Below are 18,719 nucleotides of genomic sequence, written 5' to 3'. Positions count from 1 at the left end.
GCCTCGTGGTTCCTTCTTTACAAAGTACATAAAACCAATAGAGTATATCACTCAAGCTAGCTCAACCCTAAGCATGACTGTTGTTAGCTATGCATTTGCAGACTGAGGCTAGCCTAGAAGTACAAGTTGCCATGCTCAAGAGGCCATGCAAGGAGGAGGGCGGCAAAGTGGAGGCGGGCGGGCGGGCGACATCGACCTAGGTGACATCAGCAACCGTAGCATGAGAGAGAGAGAACAAATAGAGGACCGACTGGACAAGGAGGTCGTCGAGGGAGGAGACAAGAGGAGGCGACATGTGACGACAAGAGCAGTGACATCTAGGACTCTAGCAAAGAAGTTAGATGAGTGGGCAAGAGGAGACAAGCGATGTGAGCGAGATAGAGGGAACCGACGGATACATGTTGGGTGTAACGTCTTTAGTAGGATGTGTCCAATGACATTTTTAGATCGTAATTATAGTATTAAGTTAAACAATAAACATGAATAGAAAAGAAGGACAAGCCCAGTATTTTCCTATGTGGAGGAAAGGGGGTGTGCTAGATAGAACCTGGTCCCATTGAGTTATCTTCCTTGTTTTTGAATGGAACATCGATTGATTTTGAATTTTTCTTTTTTTTTTGCTTCTTTATTTTCTTTTCACCCCTCGCATTTTTATTATTTGTACTTAATCATTTTCCTTTCTTATTTTACCTATAATATATTTTTTCTTTCATTCATATGGTCATCGACTCGTTTTCCTTTTCTTTAATTTACCGTGCCCAGAAAAATATTGTTGTGTTTTACAACTTGTATAGAGCACTAGAGTTTGCTTTTATCACCAAAAGAATTTGCTTTATCCTCAGCACATTACTTTTATGAAAATATACATACAAGCAATAAAAGAGACGAGCATTTATGTTTATATTATATCTTTCCAGAATATTTCACCATTAAAAAATACCTTTTACCCATTTATTGTTTTCTGGCACCGTTTGGTCTAACTCTCCCACCCCTAAGTGTGTTGGCTCTATTCTAGGGTTAGTTGTTGCATTCTTATCACTCCTTGATTTCTTCTCCACCTATCTCTCAATCCCTCCAAATTGGCGCGGATTTGCTTCCAATTTTTGGTAGCCAAGATCGCTATCAGCCCACCCACGTCAGCCAAGTGTGATCGCCTTCAGATAGACCCATCCGTCCCTCCAATACCAGGGCCTCTCGCTGCTGTGGTGAAGGGGACGACAATTGCTGCCCTGCAAGTAGGCGTAAGGGGACAACTGCTTTCGTCGCTGTGCTTCACCTCTGCTCCCCATTTGCCGACACGACCGTGAGTCACCGTACTCCTTGCTCAACACCACCTCTGACATCGCTTCACCGTTGACCGAAAACACGCGCTATGGTCGATCCCCGTCCTAAAGCACACAACACCGGCCCTCCCGTGGCATTTCGACACCACCTTTTATGAAGCCACCGACATTCTCCTCTGCGCGGGAGGTACGGACCTCATGCTGCTGCTTTCTTAAAAAATCGGTGCCAAGTGCGTTGGGGAGAAAATTAGAGATAATATAGTGAATCAAATACAAGAACGGATACGTGTAAACCTTGACACCGCCACGTATATACGGCGTATAAAAAAGGAAAAGAGAACGTCGCACGCCCGTGGTGCCCGTTTCCGTTTCCTAAATTGCAGCCTATTTCCAACCTTTTTTTTTTTGCAGCCCTATTCCCTCGACCGAGCCTCCCTCCCGAGCGAACCACCAGAGTCCTCACCGAGCGCGACAGCTAGGGTTCCTGGCCGGCCCTCCGCCGCGGCGCGACCAGCCGGCCGAAGCCTCCGCCGCCCCGCCGCCCGTACAGGATCCCTCCGTCGAGCAACCCTCCCACCACCAGCAGCGCCTCCCTACCGGGACCCGCCGCTCCCGCCCGGCAACGCCGCCGCCCGGGGCCACGCCGGGGACCGGTCCGTAGGCAGGTAGCCACCCCTCCTTCGTCCTCCCCCCCTCTACCCTCATCCCCCCTCCCTCCTTCCTCCTGCATCCACTCTTTGTTCAATTTCTCCCCCTGATTTTTGTATTGGATGAGTACCTGCTTTAGATTTGATAATTGTGAGAATATAACGATGGTTATCTCTTGATGAGTACTCGCCGCATGATTTTCCGAGTGCATGTCCAAGTTCATTCGCATGTGAAAGGATTTTGCCTGATAGATGTTTGTGATAATGCTCCTAGGGGCAAATGCTTACAAATTGTAGTTTTTTTTCCAGATGAGCAACTGTTTTGGTTTAAACATGTTAGCAGTGAAACACGCGATGACTGATGATATATGAGAAGGAAAAAGATTAAGTTGTTTTATCTGCACTGCATTAACCTGAAAAATCAAAGCTTTACAGTAGCATGCAATTTGAGAGAGCAGGAGCTTTGTCTTGGTTATACTGGCTGAAATGGGTTAACACATTACATTAGTACCAGTGGCATGGTTGGCATGATAGATGTCGCAAATATTGTTTATGATTGGGAATATGGTGGTACTGTTACACTGTGTTGTTTTTTATTTTAACAGTCAGACCTGAAATATTACCGTTTAAAGTGACTGTTTCTCCTTTTTCGTGTTAGCTGATTGATCTTCAGGTTGCACCTTCCGTGTTATGCCATGATAGATGTACATCTAACTAATGATTTGATTTGCTGCTCCATATTCATTTTGCACTCACTAGAAGTCTAATTCTATCCCTTTGGAACTTGTAGTTGGAACAGGGCATCGACGTTGTCAATTGGAGGGGCTTGGAGCTGCTTTGGCATCTACAGTAGAGCAAATTAGAAGGTAATCTGCTGTTCCTAGCTTCTTATACATATATTTTTTTGTGAACTAAAAAAATAGTAAAATGTATTCCCGTATTGGCGCTTTTCCAAAGCGAATTTACGTATCCATATCAGCCCGATGCTGATACACGTATCCGTAACAGTGCATTTTAGTATGTCTGTTTGCTTAAAGAAAAGGCTGATTATTCAAGTATAATGTGATAGCTGATTAGAACATTCTACCGTGTCCAAGTTCCACATTGTAATTTTGTAGGCTCGGTAATATTTTGTACATCACTCATATGCGTTTGTGTGCTTGCTTCAAACTAACATCAGGTAACTCTGAGCCATACTTGCATGTAAAAGTTGAAATTCTTGTGCAAACAATAACTGGATTATTAATGAAGTTATCAAAAATTTAGATCCCCCCTCCCCCCTCCTCTCGATAAACACAGCTTGCATGTAGCACTGCTCGATTCCCTAAACAGTATCATCTTTTCAACAATAAATAGAAACATCGTAAAGACATGCAAATGGTAAAGTGGTACTGTATATTACAACTGAAGTTTTATGCTGTATACTTCTAAAATGAAATGTATAGTGGAACTATTTGGATATACTCCTTTCAACCTTGGTCAAAATGGTTATATGTTGCCACACATCATTGTGCATGCATCTACGGTTGTGAAGAGCTATTCCTCATACGGGACTTTTGTGCAGTGGGGTAACATGTACCACAAACTGGTCGTTCCCCAGTTCTGTAAACTGCAGTTAACCGATGTCACCTCACTAGAAAATTTGTTTTCTAGTTCAACCTAAAATCTATTCATTTTCTCCATGTCTCATGATCTGCAGCTTGCTTCCGTTCTCTGAATTACTTTTAACTGTTAGTGTCTTTATATGTGTGCTTTTTACTCTGCAATATATATTCTCCACCATTACTATTGAGGAAGTATAATTTTCTGCACCTTTCATGTCCATTCAACATTGGACTTCTCTACTTGTGTTTTACATCTTTGGCTGTTTGTTTCTTAAGCTCGTCCAGAACTCAATTCCTCTTCACCAACATTATTTTTTAATTATGCTTTATTGCTTCCAACTTCAGGTTATGTTTGCAGACATAGATTTTAGAAAGCACCAACCTTCTGGTAATGCAACCTCTACTAGTATGGTGCCCCTGGATGTTCCAAGTCAGGCACCTGAGAAGATTAATTCTCTGAATCAAGTGATTTCAGCAGATGTACCATGCGAGGCTCCTGTTGATTTTGATTCGAGAGAACTTTACTTTCTCATTGCGCACTTCTTATCACATGGTCCATTAAAGCGGACTGCTGGAGAACTTTGCAGTGAACTCCAGGAGCATCATCTGCTTCCTAGAAGATATCATGCTTGGTATTCGCGTGGTGGTTTCCATAGTGGCGAAGAAAATGATGACGGTGTATCACTCCCTTTGGATTACCTCAAGTTAGTTGAGAGGTAGAAAATGCATCACTCTATTTTTTTGGTCAGCTTGCATCTATTATTATTCAGTATTATCCTTGTACTAAACATTTTTGAAAGGGATGAACTTAGTAGATTCTGCAAGTAATGAAGAACTGGAGATGCTTCCGTGTTGTTTGAATTCTTTAGGAAAGGACTGGAAAATAGTTTAATACATATCTAGTATATAATGGTGATATATCCATTTTGTTTTCTCTTGTGGAGCACAAGTTTCCTCCAGCTTTTTTTGAACTTATTAACAATGATTCTCAGTCAGTATTTTTGTGCGACTAATCTAGAACTGATGAAACACATGATTCTGAATTGTAATTATTGTTTGGTAAAGGCCAGCCATATAATAATTAGAATAAAACAGATTATTACCAGAACAATTAACTTCTTATCTGCCTTTTTTTCTTTCTTAATGATCACATGCAATTGAGGTTTTTGCATACTAAGGTCTATGTTTCTTATTTTGCAGATATCCCCACATTGGTAAAGACCACTTGGTAAAGCTTTTAAAGCAACTGATGGTTAGTTCCTGCCACCCAGAGAGCTTGATTGGAGCTGTGTCTCCAAATGCTGCTGATGTTCCAACCCTTCTTGGCTCCAACTCATTTTCCCTTCTTGCATGTATGTACATTATGTTCTTCTAGGCTTTAAAGTTGTACCCCCCCCCCCCCCCCCCCCCCCAAAAAAAATTTAATTGTGCTATTTATGTTTGTTGCAACTTAGTGAGTTTCGAAGTTTCGATAGGTCGTTTTATGTTCAGTAAAATTTTGTGCTGTTACTTCTGTACTGATGCAATTTTGGATCCTTTCAGCTAATAGGGGCCGGCAAGAAAAGGAAAATCACAGGTTGCCGACGTATCTCCGTTGGCCACATATACAGGCTGATCAAGTTCATGGTTTAAGTTTAAGAGAGATTGGTGGCTTCACTAAGAATCATCGAGCTCCTTCTGTCCGTGCATCATGCTATGCCATTGCGAAGCCATCTACCCTTGTTGAAAAGATGCAAATTATAAAGAAATTGAGGGGACATCAAAACGCTGTGTATTGTGGTCAGTTGAATTTCCTCGTTTACTGAATTTAATCATGTTCAAGTAAATTATTTTAATACTGGCAAAACTTCTTTGCACACCACTTGGACAACATTTACTGAAACACAACCATTTTTTGGCTCAGGGACACTGAATACACTCTGGCCATTACAGCAATAGTTTTTCGAATAGCCAATTTTCCCTCATAAACTTACTGAGCCTACCTGTGTTGGTGCCATGTCGCATGCCACACAGACATACTGTACACGAGTCCTCTAGTTGTATCTATGGTAGAGGGCACTCAAAAGTGGGTTAAGATTGATGCCAACTTCCAAGAGCAAGAATGATTTTTTTACCCCTCTTTACAATACCACAATTTTGTGGCGTCTGTGAGCTGAATCATTATTATATGGTGTGTTCAGCAACCGCCATCCAAGTAAATTGTCCAGGGCCTAATTTTCCCTTTAATATTTGGAGTTCTGTTCATATGCCAGTCAATTCTATTAATGCCATCTATACCAGTACATGCTTTGTCCTAACTGAATGCCAAGCCTATTTAATATTATGGGAAGTTCTTACAGTGGATTTATGTTTGAGGGGTTACTCAATAAATGCCCACTTTCTGTTTCTAAAGACCGTATTGTTCTCCATACTATATCACCAACAGAGGCAGCTGCTTCTTCCTTGTCCTAGTAGTTTTGGTCAAATAATTGTAGTTGTCAATCTGTATATTTCCCTTTAAAACGCTGTAATGTTTCTCACACCATTCCTGTTTCCGCAGCTACTTTTGATCGCACAGGGCGTTTTGTTATTACTGGTTCTGATGATCGCCTTGTTAAAATTTGGGCAATGGAAACTGCATTTTGTCTGGCTAGCTGCCGAGGTCATGAAGTAAGTTTGCTTATTGCAATGCAACATTTTAAATATTCACAACCTTTCACTAAATTACACTGTTTCCAAATTAAGGGTGATATTACTGACCTCGCGGTGAGTTCCAATAATGCTGTGGTAGCATCTTCAGCCAATGATTTCGTTATTAGAGTGGTAAGATAAGATTGCTAATTTCTGTACTTCCTAATAAGTCATGACATCGTTCTTTCTTCCATTTATGTTTAATGAATGTGGTCACTAATGCAGTGGCGTATACCTGATGGCATGCCGATCTCAGTGTTGAAGGGGCATACAGGGGTTGTAACTGCTATTGCATTTAGCCCAAGGCCAGGTGCTGCTTTCCAGCTATTGTCGTGAGTGTTTCTTTTTTCTCCTCATTTTCCTGATAGTATAGTTATTTAGTCTTTACAGCTATTTCGTTCATGATTGTACATAGTAGCTGGATGACAACAGCTGTACAGATGGAAAAAAGAACCTGTCAGTATGTCCTGTCTAATCTGCATTAATTTTACTGAAGCAAATGCTTCTTTACATGGAGTTTAAAGCTTGGTTTGTCAAAATGAGAAGAAACGAGTCAATACTGGAAAGCATATTTGATGCATTGCTCATTTTCATTCTACCTACATTCTTACTCAGAGCAACTATAGTTACTAAACTTGCAAGTTATATCACTGCTTCCACCATATAAAAAAGGGCAGTCCGGTGCACGTAGCTCCTGCTTGCGCAGGGTCCGGGGAAGGGTCCGCTCCAGCTTCCACCATATGAATAAAAGAAGGCACGCTGGTGTTCTTTCATGTGCTATGTTGCACATGGTAGACATTGCATTGTGCTGTACTTTTCATATCCTGTTTAATTGCACATACATATTACCAGATGTATGGAAAAGATTTTTTTTATGTTCTTTTGATAACACCTCACCATTGGTCCGCTGTCTGTACATTTACATTTGCTATATATACGGTTCTTCTGGCCTATTTTAAGTTCTTTACTCTCCCTAACTTGGCACATATATTGAGGAACAGATCATCAGATGACGGGACATGCAGGATTTGGGATGCCCGATATTCTCAACAACCTCCACGAATATATACACCAAAACCTCCAGATGCTGCCCCTGGTTAGTTCATTGAAACATGTCTATTGTGTTTGCATGTGTAATGCCTACATTTTATTATTCCAACCGCATGGTGTTGATGTCAGGGAAGAGTGGTGATGCATCTTCCAGTGCTGTTCAAGTTCAACCAATAAATCACCAAATCTTGTGTTGTGCATTTAATGCCAATGGAACTGTGTTTGTTACTGGCAGCTCAGACACTTTTGCAAGGGTGTGTTTTCTTTTATCTATTGCACCTGTGAACTTCTGATTTTACTACCAAAAGGTGAATTGCCCTTTTCATCGCCAGTGTTGATTTCAGGTGTGGAATGCTTGCAAGAGTAGTTCTGAGGAACATGACCAGCCGAATCATGAGATGGATGTATTATCGGGCCATGAAAATGATGTAAACTATGTGCAGTTTAGTGGATGTGTGGTATCTAGATCCTTTTCATCTGAAGGCAGCCACACCACTAAGGAAGAAAATAATCTTAAACTAAGAAATTCATGGTCAGTAATTTTTGTAGTCATGGAATAGTCATTCACTTATTTTTATGTAGTCCTTCAGGTTATTCACCTCCTGTCTTACATGCTCTTACGGGTTTCTGTAGTTTCATTCAGCTGGTTTCTTCTCATGTCCAACTGGTGGTTATTGTTGGCTTCAGCAGTTCTAAATCATCCTATTTTGTCTCCTTTTGCCAGGTTCACACATAATATTGTTACTTGCTCCCGTGATGGCAGTGCAATTATATGGGTTCCACGATCTCGGAAATCGCATGTAAGCAAATGGGACCTAAAACTCTACAGTTTTGTACTTTTACTCCTGATCACCATTGTTCCAGTGCATTGTGTGTATGGCTTATTTGCATCACTGCCCATTCCGGACGCTACTACACTAATATATGTATTACCTCCTGAATGGCGCCCATATATTTTCTGATACATTGTATATTTCCCCATCGTGTCACATATCAAATAACTAGACACTTTATAATAAGACCTGGTATAAAAGCAACTTGCTGCAGCGGCCAGCTTAATAATGTGCCCTATAGTTAATGTAGGTTTTCTGCCTGGTCAGTTGGATTAGCGTGTGTACTGGGAGAAATGTAGCTGGTAGTTGGTGTTATAGTGTTACCTTATAGCTCCATCCCATTCGATATAATGTTATGCATAACTTGTTCCCTGCACCAAACCAGGGAAAGATTGGACGATGGACACGTGCTTACCATCTCAAGGTCCCTCCACCTCCAATGGCTCCTCAACTAGTTCGTGGTGGTCCACGACAAAGACATCAGCCAACTCCTCGTGGTGTCAATATGATTGTCTGGAGTTTGGATAACCGATTTGTGCTTGCTGCTATCATGGGTATCCTTATTTGACTTTGTATATTTTTCATTATGATCATGCTGATATTTAGCCTTTCTTTATTCCAGTGTTTGCATGTATTGCCATTTGTGGTTCCTAGTATTCCTAGTGTGCGGAAACTGAGTTTTGTTACATAGTTTATATTTTATTGTTCTCATTTGTATCCTTAAAGTATGTCTTATGTTCTGCAGACTGCAGAATTTGTGTTTGGAATGCTTCTGATGGGAGCTTAGTACATTCACTGATTGGCCACAAGGAATCTGTAAGCATGCACCATTCAGTTTATGCATTAAAATTACTTTTGGTTAATGACCTGCATAGCATGTTTACTAGTATTTCATGCATGGTACTTTTGGTCAGTTGGGTGCATATGTGATATGTGTGAATTTTATCGCTTGCAATTCTTAACTGGTACACTATTCATCATCACTTAATGAAAACATAATTAATCGAATCGGTGTGTTCCCTTAGTAAGTACTCCCTCTGTTCCTAAATGTAAGACGTTTTTAAAAAACGTCTTACATTTAGGAACAGAGGGACTATATGCTGGCAAGCGGCATGGATTAAAGATGATAAAGTGTAAATGGAACTGAAAAACTAGGACATTGTGGTTTTAGAGGCGTTAGTTCTTTTTCTGAAGAATACGAAACTACAAATTGCATTATAAATTATTGCCACTTTGCGATTGAAGCATTAATTCATTTTTCTTAGTTCTTTTGGTTTTTAGTTTTTTTTATGTGCTAGGGTTTCCATTTAGTAGCTGTAACAATATTGTCCTTAACCCCAACATTGTTTTATTTTATATTTGATCAGCGCATTTCACATCCATTTTGTTGTCCATTTGTGATACTAACTTCTGAACCGTTTGTGCTTTGGCTGCCAAGACTGTTTCACATTAATAACCTTCTCCTTATGATGCTATAATTCTTTGTCCTACGTCATTGTCGACCTTGGTTTTTAAAACGAACATTTTAGGTCTAGAAATGGATTATTTTTGGTTAGCACCATCAAAGTTGCATGACTTCCATGTACATTTCTATTTTTTGCATGGCTTAATGGATCTAGCACCTGCACCTTTGTTTGGTTGCAAGTGCAACGTTGTGATTCCATTCCCTTTCATAATTTATCTACACTTTTTTATTCAACCTCTTTTATTTAAAAGGTTCACAATGAAACGCTCTTATGAATTTCATTATCGACAGACATTTGTTCTTGATGTGCATCCATTCAACCCTCGTATAGCAATGAGTGCTGGGTATGATGGCATGACAATCATCTGGGATGTAAGTTCCTAACGAGATCTCTGTAATCTTAATCACTATTTCAGTCCTCAAAATGTGCTATTTCTTTATCCAGATATGGGAAGGAAAACCTGTACAGATCTATGAAACCGGTCATTTTAAGCTAGTTGATGGCAAGTTCTCTCCGTAAGTGTCACTGTCGATTTTCTTTGTATTCTCAACAAATTGAACCTTTTGTTTTGGCCCTTTTACAAGTATTCATTCTTAACTATTCCTTAATGCATGACCATTCAGCTAGTAATTTATAAAACATAGAGAAGAATGAAGAAAAACACCAGAGAAAAATCAACTGAATTGAGATATTTCTGTGTGGGGTTGGGATGTTAACATAGAAGGAAGCATCATTTCCATGCCAAATTAAAATTTGCACTGTTTATCAATTACCATAGATTGCTGAATTTATTTTATGTGTTGTGTTATCCTGATGTGTCGCTGGATGGACATTTAGGGATGGAACATCACTTATCCTCACCGATGAGATTGGCCAAATATTCTTTATTGGTACAGGGCAGGGTGAGTCCCAGAAGGATGCGAAATATGATCAGGTACACAAACTGTTACTGATCAAGTTATTGGGGAGAATGCCTAGTGCAGGCCAATGTTGGTTGCAATCATGCAAACTGTCATCTCAGTGCTCATGTGAACAGTTGGATGAGGCACAAACAGATTCAATATTTTAATTCAGTTTAATCATTCACAAAATTATTCATCATGTGGCGCTTTAATCCCCTAAACTTAGTCCACCAAAAGCTCATTCAGCAGTTCACACTGATAGTTTGCATGACTGTACCAAGATATGTTTGCATTGGATATGCCCCCTGTTTAGGGAAATATCCCACCTTTTATTCAATCATTGACGCTCATCATTCATGTTTTGCAATAGTTCTTTCTTGGAGACTATCGACCCCTTACTCAAGATACAAATGGAAATGTTATTGATCAGGTTCGTCTGAAGATATGAATCATCTGTTCTTTTCTTTGCGTTAGCTAATTTAGTTGTTTTGTTTCTCTAAAATTTATGATATTTTGTTCAGTTTGTGAAACTAACTCGCATCAGAGTAATCTATCATGTATACAGTTTCCAAGATCTGTTTCTAAAATAGAAATTTTCATTTTGTTATGTTCTGAAGATCAGATAGAAACATTTCATTGGGTGTTGCTTTCAAGAAAACTCCCTAGACTTGTGTTCGTCATAGTATATGTTTAATATTATGTCAGATGATTTGGACTCCTTGCTATTTGTTAGCCTCCTTGTGACTGCCAACTATACTTCTGAAGTGTTGCCATCTCGGTAGCTAAGCAATGTGGATTATAAAAAGGAGCGTGCACTGCTGCTGATTGGCTGAAAGTTTCACTTTGATGGCAATCTTAAAAGCATTCAACATTGAAGTTCTGTTATTGCCTACTGCAGTATGTTCTTATAAGTAAAAAGTATCCCGCACCATATCTGATCACCTCACTTGATGTGTTTTCCAGTTAGCTGTAATATTTAATATGTTCCATACATCAATGATCTTGTGGGCTACGGCTCGCATCTCATCAGGAGTCATACAAAGGGTTTGATGTACTGTCTGTAACTGGTCTCTTTTTAGTATTGGTGGTGCTTATCCGGAACAACCAAAAAGCAAACATCACAGTAGTAAGGAATGTTGAAACATGCTAAAACATACTCCCTCCGTCCCAAAATTCTTGTCTTAGATTTGTCTAAATACGGATGTATCAAGTCACGTTTTAGTATTAGATATATCCGTATCTAGACAAATCTAAGACAAGAATTTTGGGACGAGGGAGTATAACTCAAGATTTCAGAAGCTATTGGACACCCATTTGAGCTGGTTTTGAAAAAAAAGGACATTGGTCCCTTGTCATACGTGCCCGTGTGAGACTATATTTTTCTCTGTTCACGAAGTGCATCATGAGCTACCAGGTTTTGTTTACACTGTTTTTCTTAATGTGCCAGGAGACACAGCTCCCACCTTATAGGAGAAATATTCAAGACCTTTTGTGTGACTCGGGTATCTAACTTCTCTACTTTCTATCCTCTGCATAGTATAGTAATTTTACTGGGTTGCACATGCTTATAATTGTTATTTGCTAATTGCAGGTATGATGCCATACCCAGAGCCTTTTCAAAGCATGTACCAGAAACGGCGATTAGGTACCATGGGCATTGAGTGGCGGCCTCCCTCTGTAGATTTTGCTGTTGGCCCCACGTACAATGCAACCACTGGTGAATACCAGATCATCCCAGTCATTGATCCAGATAGGTGGGAGCCACTTCCAGAGATACCGGACTTCTTTGAGCTTGAACCTGAGATTGAAGTTATCTCTGATGATACTGATTCCGAGTACAACGGCATGGATGACAAGTCTAGTGAAGGAGAACAGGAGAATTTGAGTGGTGATTCCTCTGGTGCTTCATACTCAAGTGCAGAGATTGATGGGAATAACCTTAGCGATAGTGCTAATCTTCGCAGATCTAGAAGAAAGAAGAAAAAATCAAAGGTAAGAGGCAACAATCAAAGACCATGCCACCTTCCTTTATGTTGCATTACAACCTTTTGACTTGTTTTCCTTTATTACACCTTCTGCAGGCTGATCTTGTGACTTCATCTGGTCGGCGAGTTAAGAAGAGGAATTTGGATGAGCATGATGCTGCTACTGTGTCAAGGTCACACAGAGCTAGGAAGTCTAAGAATGGTCGCTCTAGTAAAAGGAAAAGATCACCTAAATCTAGGGGATTGCGACCTCAAAGACGCGCTGCTCGCCATGCACTCAGTTTTTTAACAAAGATGGGAGCTTCAACAGATGAGGATGAAGAGGACTCAGAGAGTCTCTCAGACAGTGAATTGAACACGGAAAGCATTGAAGCTGAGCCGTCAGCATGGTATAGCCGGCCAAGACTTGGTAGAGAGAGTAACCAATATGATTCAGAAGATGTTACACAACCTTCTCATTTCACTGAAACTCGGGGGAGTTCTGGAAATAACAGAAAACTGGTCCTGAGGATACCACGCCGTGATTTAAAAGTTGAATTTCCATCAGCTGTATCAGTCATGGGGGGCAGACATGGATCAGTTGAGCCGGAACTAGCTTTTGAGCCTGGAAGTTCCTCTGTTTGCAAGGCTGACCCACCTGCAGATGGAGGTCAAAGCACAACAACCTCTGGTCTACATGATGTTTCTTCTGTTTATAGTAACAGCACAATCAAGTGGGGTGAGGTTAAGCAGCGATCTTCAAAGCGTTGCAAGTTTGGTGACTCTTCCGCTGGAGACATGTGGCCCTCTTCAAATAATGCAGTTTCACAGGATGGTGGCAAATCTGGTGTTCAGAAGACACCTCATGAATATGGTAACGCCATGCAACAAACGGTTGAGCAGACTGTACAAAAGAGTGAACGTGCAATTTGTCTGGATAGCATCCATGAAAATCACGATACTGATGTTTATAGTGAAGATAATTTACTTGGTGAAGAAAGGACAACTAATAACAATAATACTCATGTAGAGGAAGTAAACAACAAAGAATGCAACCAACAGTCCCACAGTACTACTCAGTCTACTATTAAACTGAAGTTAGTCAGGTCAAGAGGCATTCCAGATGCAAAAGGTTCACCGGACAAATCAAAGACTACTGCAGTAGGGAGTGACGTGAACCCTGAGTGTGATAAAGTTCCCATGCAGCATGATGAGGATCCTACCACCAATCAACATATAAGCAGTGACTTCCCTAGTGCGTCTAGAGATTTCCAGGAATGCACAGAGAAAAGCACTGGTTTTCATGATTCAAGGAAGTTCCATTCTGAATCTGGGAAGACGATTGCTGTGTACCAAAGGTCAAAGTTAAGTAAGCACAAGAAAAAATTGGATTCAGATTCTGGCAATGGAGATAGTACCTCCGTCTCCAATGATGATGGTGGGTATCAACCTTCAGAGTACAGTCCTGTTGCACCTGGTACTGGTAATTTGCGAAGAAGCACAAGGAGGTCATGTGCATACACTGATGGTGGAGCAAGGAATGCTATCTCTCATGTGAAAAATTCTTCCCATGAAGCATCAACTAGTGGGAGACAAATTGGTGCAGACGTGCATGAGTGGGGTTCACCATCAAAGACTGCTGGTTTAAGGTCTACTAGGAACAGAGTTCCTGATACACATTCATTGGCAGAAAAGCCTCAAGTATCCTCGAATTGTTGGTTGATGTTGTTGGAGCATGAAGATATTTACCGTTATATTCCTCAACATGGCGATGAGGTTATGTACTTGCGACAGGTAATGTTATTTTCTGTTTTATTCTGTGATGGGATGACTTTGGTGCAAATAACTTTTAGCTGCAAAAAAAAAGAAGTTTTCCTGCTTCTCATTTCTACCCACCCCAGCTGAAACGTAACTGGTTGAATTTTTTTGGGGACGGGTGGGTGCATGTATTGTCAATTTAATACAAACAGATGGGCCATTGTGGCTCCGAAAATAGTATCTATGAAGTTATTCTTGTCATACTATTTTGTGATTGCTTTTTTTTTCAGGGCCATGAAGAATATCTTAAAGGAATGCGATTATCGGATAGTTGCCCATGGAATCGGATCAAAGGCCTTAAAGCTGTAGAGCTTTGCAAAATTCAGGATCTTTGTTATACCACTTATAAAGGGTCTGGTGAAAGCTGCTGTAAATTAACACTTAAATTCATTGACGACACTTCAAGCGGGTTTAACAGAGAGTTTGTAATCACATTGCCTGAGCTGGTTGGCTTCCCTGATTTTCTGGTGGAAAGAACACGGTTTGAAGCTGCTGTTGCGCAGAACTGGACTATCAGAGATAAGTGCAGAATTTGGTGGGCGAATGATGAGGGAGGAGGAAGTTGGTGGGAGGGACGTGTGTTGGCAATAAGACCTAAGTCACCTGATTTTCCTGAGAGTCCATGGGATAAATATGCCATACAGTACAAGAATGATGGTTCAGATCATCTGCATAGCCCCTGGGAGCTCTATGATGCTGATAGCCCATTGGTTCCATGGAAACATCCACATATTGATTCCAGTATTAGGAATAAATTGTTATCAGCAGTGAATAATTTACAGAACAAGTCTCGCAGAAACCAGGTAAAGTCAAACTACTATATTTGTGCACTCTTTGATTACTCTTGTTGTTGTTGACTCTCTATGGTATTTCTTTATGGATTTTCAGGATCACTATGGTGTCCTGAAGTTGGACACTGTTGCAGGAAAATCAGAGTTCATAAACAGGTAACTCGTGAACAAATGCATTCAGTTCTGATGAATTTGCATTTCTTTTAATTTAGCAACACAAGTGAGAATAATGACTAGTGTGAAATAATCATCATTAGGTATAGAATTGATGGAAATTGAAGGATAACAGATTTCTCGTATACATATTATGAAATCACATTATTTTGAACGGGTTAACATAATGCCTATATTTGTGTGATTTTTCCCAACTAAAGGTTTGTGGAACTCTACAACAACAAAGCCTATCGGTCCCAAACAAGTTGGGGTAAGCTAGAGTTGAAACCCATAAGATATCGAAACCAAGTCATGGTTCTGGCACGTGGATAGCTAACTTTCACGCAATCCTGTCCATGGCTAAGTCTTTGGATATTCCAGTCCTTCAAGTCTCTCGTTACGGACTCCTCCCATGTCAAGTTTGGTCTACCCTGACCTCTCTTGACATTACCATCTCACATTAACCGTTCTTATGCACTGACACTTCTGGAGGCCTGTGCTGAACATGTCCAAACCATCTTAAACGATGTTGGACAAGCTTCTCTTCAATCGGCGTCACCCCAACTCTATCATGTATATCATCACTCCGGACGTCGTTCTATCTTGTGTGGAGCACATCCATCTCAACATGCATGTCTCTGCTACACCTAGCTGTTGAACATGTCGCCTTTTAGTTGCCCAACATTCATTGCCATATAACATCGCAGGTCGAATTGTTGTCCTATAGAACCTGCCTTTTAGCTTTTGTGGAACTCCCTTATCACAGATAACGCCAGAAGCTTGGCGCCACTTCTCCATTCAGTTTTGATTTGATGGGTCACATCTTCGCCAATGTCACCATCCTTCTGCAGCATCGAGCCCAAATACTGAAAGGTGTCCTTCTAAGGTACCACCTGCTCGTAAGGCTAACTTCCCTGTTCTCGTACCTAGTAGTACTGAAACCACACCTCATGTACTCAGTCTTAGTTCCACTAAGCCTAAAACTTTTTGATTCTAAAGTCTGTCTCCACAGCTCCAACTTCCTATTAACCCCATCCGACTATCGTCGACTAGCACCACATGGTCCGCAAAGAGCATGCACCATGAGATATCTCCTTGTATATCCCTGGTGACCTCATCCATCACCAAAGCAAAAAGATAAGGGCTCAAAGTTGACCCTTGGTGCAGTCCTATTTTAATTGGAAAGTCATTAGTGTCGCCATCACTTGTTCGAACATTATCGTACATGTCCTTAATGAGAGTAATTTACTTTGTTGGAACTTTGTGTTTCTCTAGGGCCCACCACTTGACATTCCAGGCCCTCTCCAAGTCAATGAACACCACATGCAGGTCCTTTTGCTCCTTGTATCTCTCCATAAGTTGTTGTACCAAGAAAATGGCTTCCATGGTCGACCTTCTAGGCATGAAATTAAACTGATTTTTGGCCACGCTTGTCATCCTTCTTAAGAGGTTCCCAATGACTCCCATAGCTTCATTGTATGACAACAACAACAACAACAAAGCCTTTAGTCCCAAACAAGTTGGGGTAGGCTAGAGTTGAAACCCAAAAGATCTTGCAACCAACTCTAGTTCTGGCACATCTTCCACACACACCTGTCCATGGCTAGTTCTTTGGTGATACTCCAGTCCTTCAGATTTCTCTTTACGAACTCTTCCCACTCTCTTGACATCAGCACGCTTTGGCCATCCGCTATGCACCGGAGCTTCTCGAGGCCTGCGCTGAATATGCCCAAACCATCTCAGACAATGTTGGACAAGCTTCCCATCAATCGGTGCTACCCTAACTCTATCTCGTATATCATCATTCTGGACCCGGTCTTCATTGTATGGACAAGCTTCTCTTCATCTCAGAAGATGTTGGACAAACTTCTCTTCATCTCAGATGATGTTGGACAAACTTCGCTTCATCGAATGACTCATCAGCTTAATTTCACGGTACTTAGTACAACTTTGAACATCCCCTTGTTTTTGAAGATTGGTACTAATATACCCCTTCTCCATTCTTCAGGCATCTTGTTTGACCGAAAAATGAGGTTGAAAAGTTTAGTTTATGGAACACTAAGCGTAGTTTTTTTAATGATTATTTTAGATGTTGCTTTTTAGGAAATGTGCGCAAACACTTCTACAAACTACCTTCTATGGTTGGCATATCTAGTAGCGTGCATAAAACTTAGATTTGCTAATTTCTGTTATCAAAGTAAAATAAATGCCGTTTTGACATGAGAAGATGCTGCCTGTGCTTGTACAAGGCCTCATTTTCCATTTCTATTATGAGGCATAGTTGTTAGAATACAATGGATGTTTCTTTAGACAAAATTTAACCAATGCATACACTTCTTTTTTTATGTCGTGTGTTGCATTAAATTGTTTTGTTATTTACTCTTTTCCATCCATATGCTCGTAGGATGAGTATCTAGAATATTAAAAGGCCCTGTATAAGTATAAATAAATGTTTATTTCAAGGTTTTGATAGTGCCTGTCCTTGCAAAATACTCCCTCCGTCCGAAAATACTTGTCATCAAAATGGACAAAAAGGAATGTATCTAGAACTAAAACACATCTAGATACATCCCCTTTTATTCATTTTGATGACAAGTATTTCCGGACGGAGGGAGTACTATAGAAGTAGCTTTTTTTCAGACCTGGTGCCTCCTTGCCTGAGCATTGTTGGTTTAGAAAATTATGAGTATATATTGGTGCTTTTTATCGATGAATGATGAAGTAACATCCATCTAAAGATAGATATTTTTGTGTGCAACAATTGTAGGTTTCCTGTCCAGTTTTCCATGGAGGTGATCAGGACAAGACTGCAAAATGGTTACTACAGAACCGTGGAGGCTGTCCAACATGATGCCTCTGTGATGCTTGCCAATGCCGAGTCTTACTTCTCAAAGAGCGCGGACATGACCAAGAAGCTTCTCAGGCTATCCGAGTGGGTCGAAGATAACATCCTATCACTTTAGAAGATGACATCTGAAGCAAGCATAGTTTTGTTAGACGAATGGGCCAAAGTAAAGTAGTTCGCTGGTTGGGAGGAGATAGAGATTCATCTTTACTAACAACTGTCGCCATAGTTCTGAAAGAAAAGCAAAATTAGAAAGAGAAGATGCTAGCGTCGTGAAATCTGTCAGAAAATGCTTTAGCAGATCATTGGATTTGTATAGACTATTGTGCATCATCAGTCAATCAATAAAAACGCAAGGCAAATAATCGGTTGGGTAGAATATTCACAACTTAGCTATTGCTTGTCTTGGGTGCCTCGTTCTTGTACAGGACTAATGCATTTTCTTTACCATTATTACACGCGACTACAAGTGCTCCTTCATCTAGGAACATCTTTAGGATGGCATAGGTGTTGTGGCACTTGCAGGTGCTCCAGATAATTGGCCCAATAATCATTTGTTTGCCGCCACCTCCCTCCCCTTCACTGGCCCTTGGCCGCACATTGCATTGCATCGTCCACGGGAAAATGGTGCTCAAGAGCACCATCACAGGATGACTACCGTAGTGGCCGTGACTCCTACAGAGATAGCAAGGG

The 18,719-nt window shown here is 40.6% G+C and overlaps 1 protein-coding gene across 1 annotated transcript; it reads left to right on the top strand.

The window, feature by feature from the left end:
• Window positions 1-1,664: 1,664 nt before the first annotated feature.
• LOC125506944 (WD40/YVTN repeat and Bromo-WDR9-I-like domain-containing protein) lies at window positions 1,665-18,407 on the top strand. Its single transcript, XM_048671654.2, has 24 exons — window positions 1,665-1,948; window positions 2,721-2,796; window positions 3,880-4,250; window positions 4,735-4,886; window positions 5,077-5,313; window positions 6,074-6,183; window positions 6,259-6,336; window positions 6,430-6,536; window positions 7,206-7,300; window positions 7,384-7,508; window positions 7,599-7,786; window positions 7,979-8,054; window positions 8,473-8,641; window positions 8,833-8,903; window positions 9,844-9,924; window positions 9,998-10,068; window positions 10,391-10,487; window positions 10,826-10,885; window positions 11,903-11,957; window positions 12,047-12,447; window positions 12,537-14,213; window positions 14,468-15,040; window positions 15,126-15,184; window positions 17,949-18,407. The coding sequence occupies exons 3-24, from the start codon at window positions 3,883-3,885 to the stop codon at window positions 18,142-18,144; spliced, it is 5,046 nt and encodes a 1,681-aa protein (XP_048527611.2). The 5' UTR covers window positions 1,665-1,948; window positions 2,721-2,796; window positions 3,880-3,882; the 3' UTR covers window positions 18,145-18,407.
• The last annotated feature ends 312 nt before the right edge of the window (window positions 18,408-18,719 follow it).

Source organism: Triticum urartu, chromosome 5A (genome assembly GCF_056163025.1).
Source record: "Triticum urartu cultivar PI428250 chromosome 5A, HENAU_Tu73, whole genome shotgun sequence".
Classification (NCBI taxonomy): domain Eukaryota; kingdom Viridiplantae; phylum Streptophyta; class Magnoliopsida; order Poales; family Poaceae; genus Triticum; species Triticum urartu.
This window is presented reverse-complemented; position numbering and strand designations above follow the sequence as displayed.

Coding starts and splice junctions, on each gene's coding strand:
- LOC125506944 (XM_048671654.2), top strand. CDS start 3,883: ATGTTTGCAGACATAGATTTTAGAAAGCACCAACCTTCTGGTAATGCA. Junction 8,904..9,843: donor TGATTGGCCACAAGGAATCT/GTAAGCATGCAC, acceptor CATTATCGACAG/ACATTTGTTCTTGATGTGCA. Junction 10,488..10,825: donor AGGATGCGAAATATGATCAG/GTACACAAACTG, acceptor GTTTTGCAATAG/TTCTTTCTTGGAGACTATCG.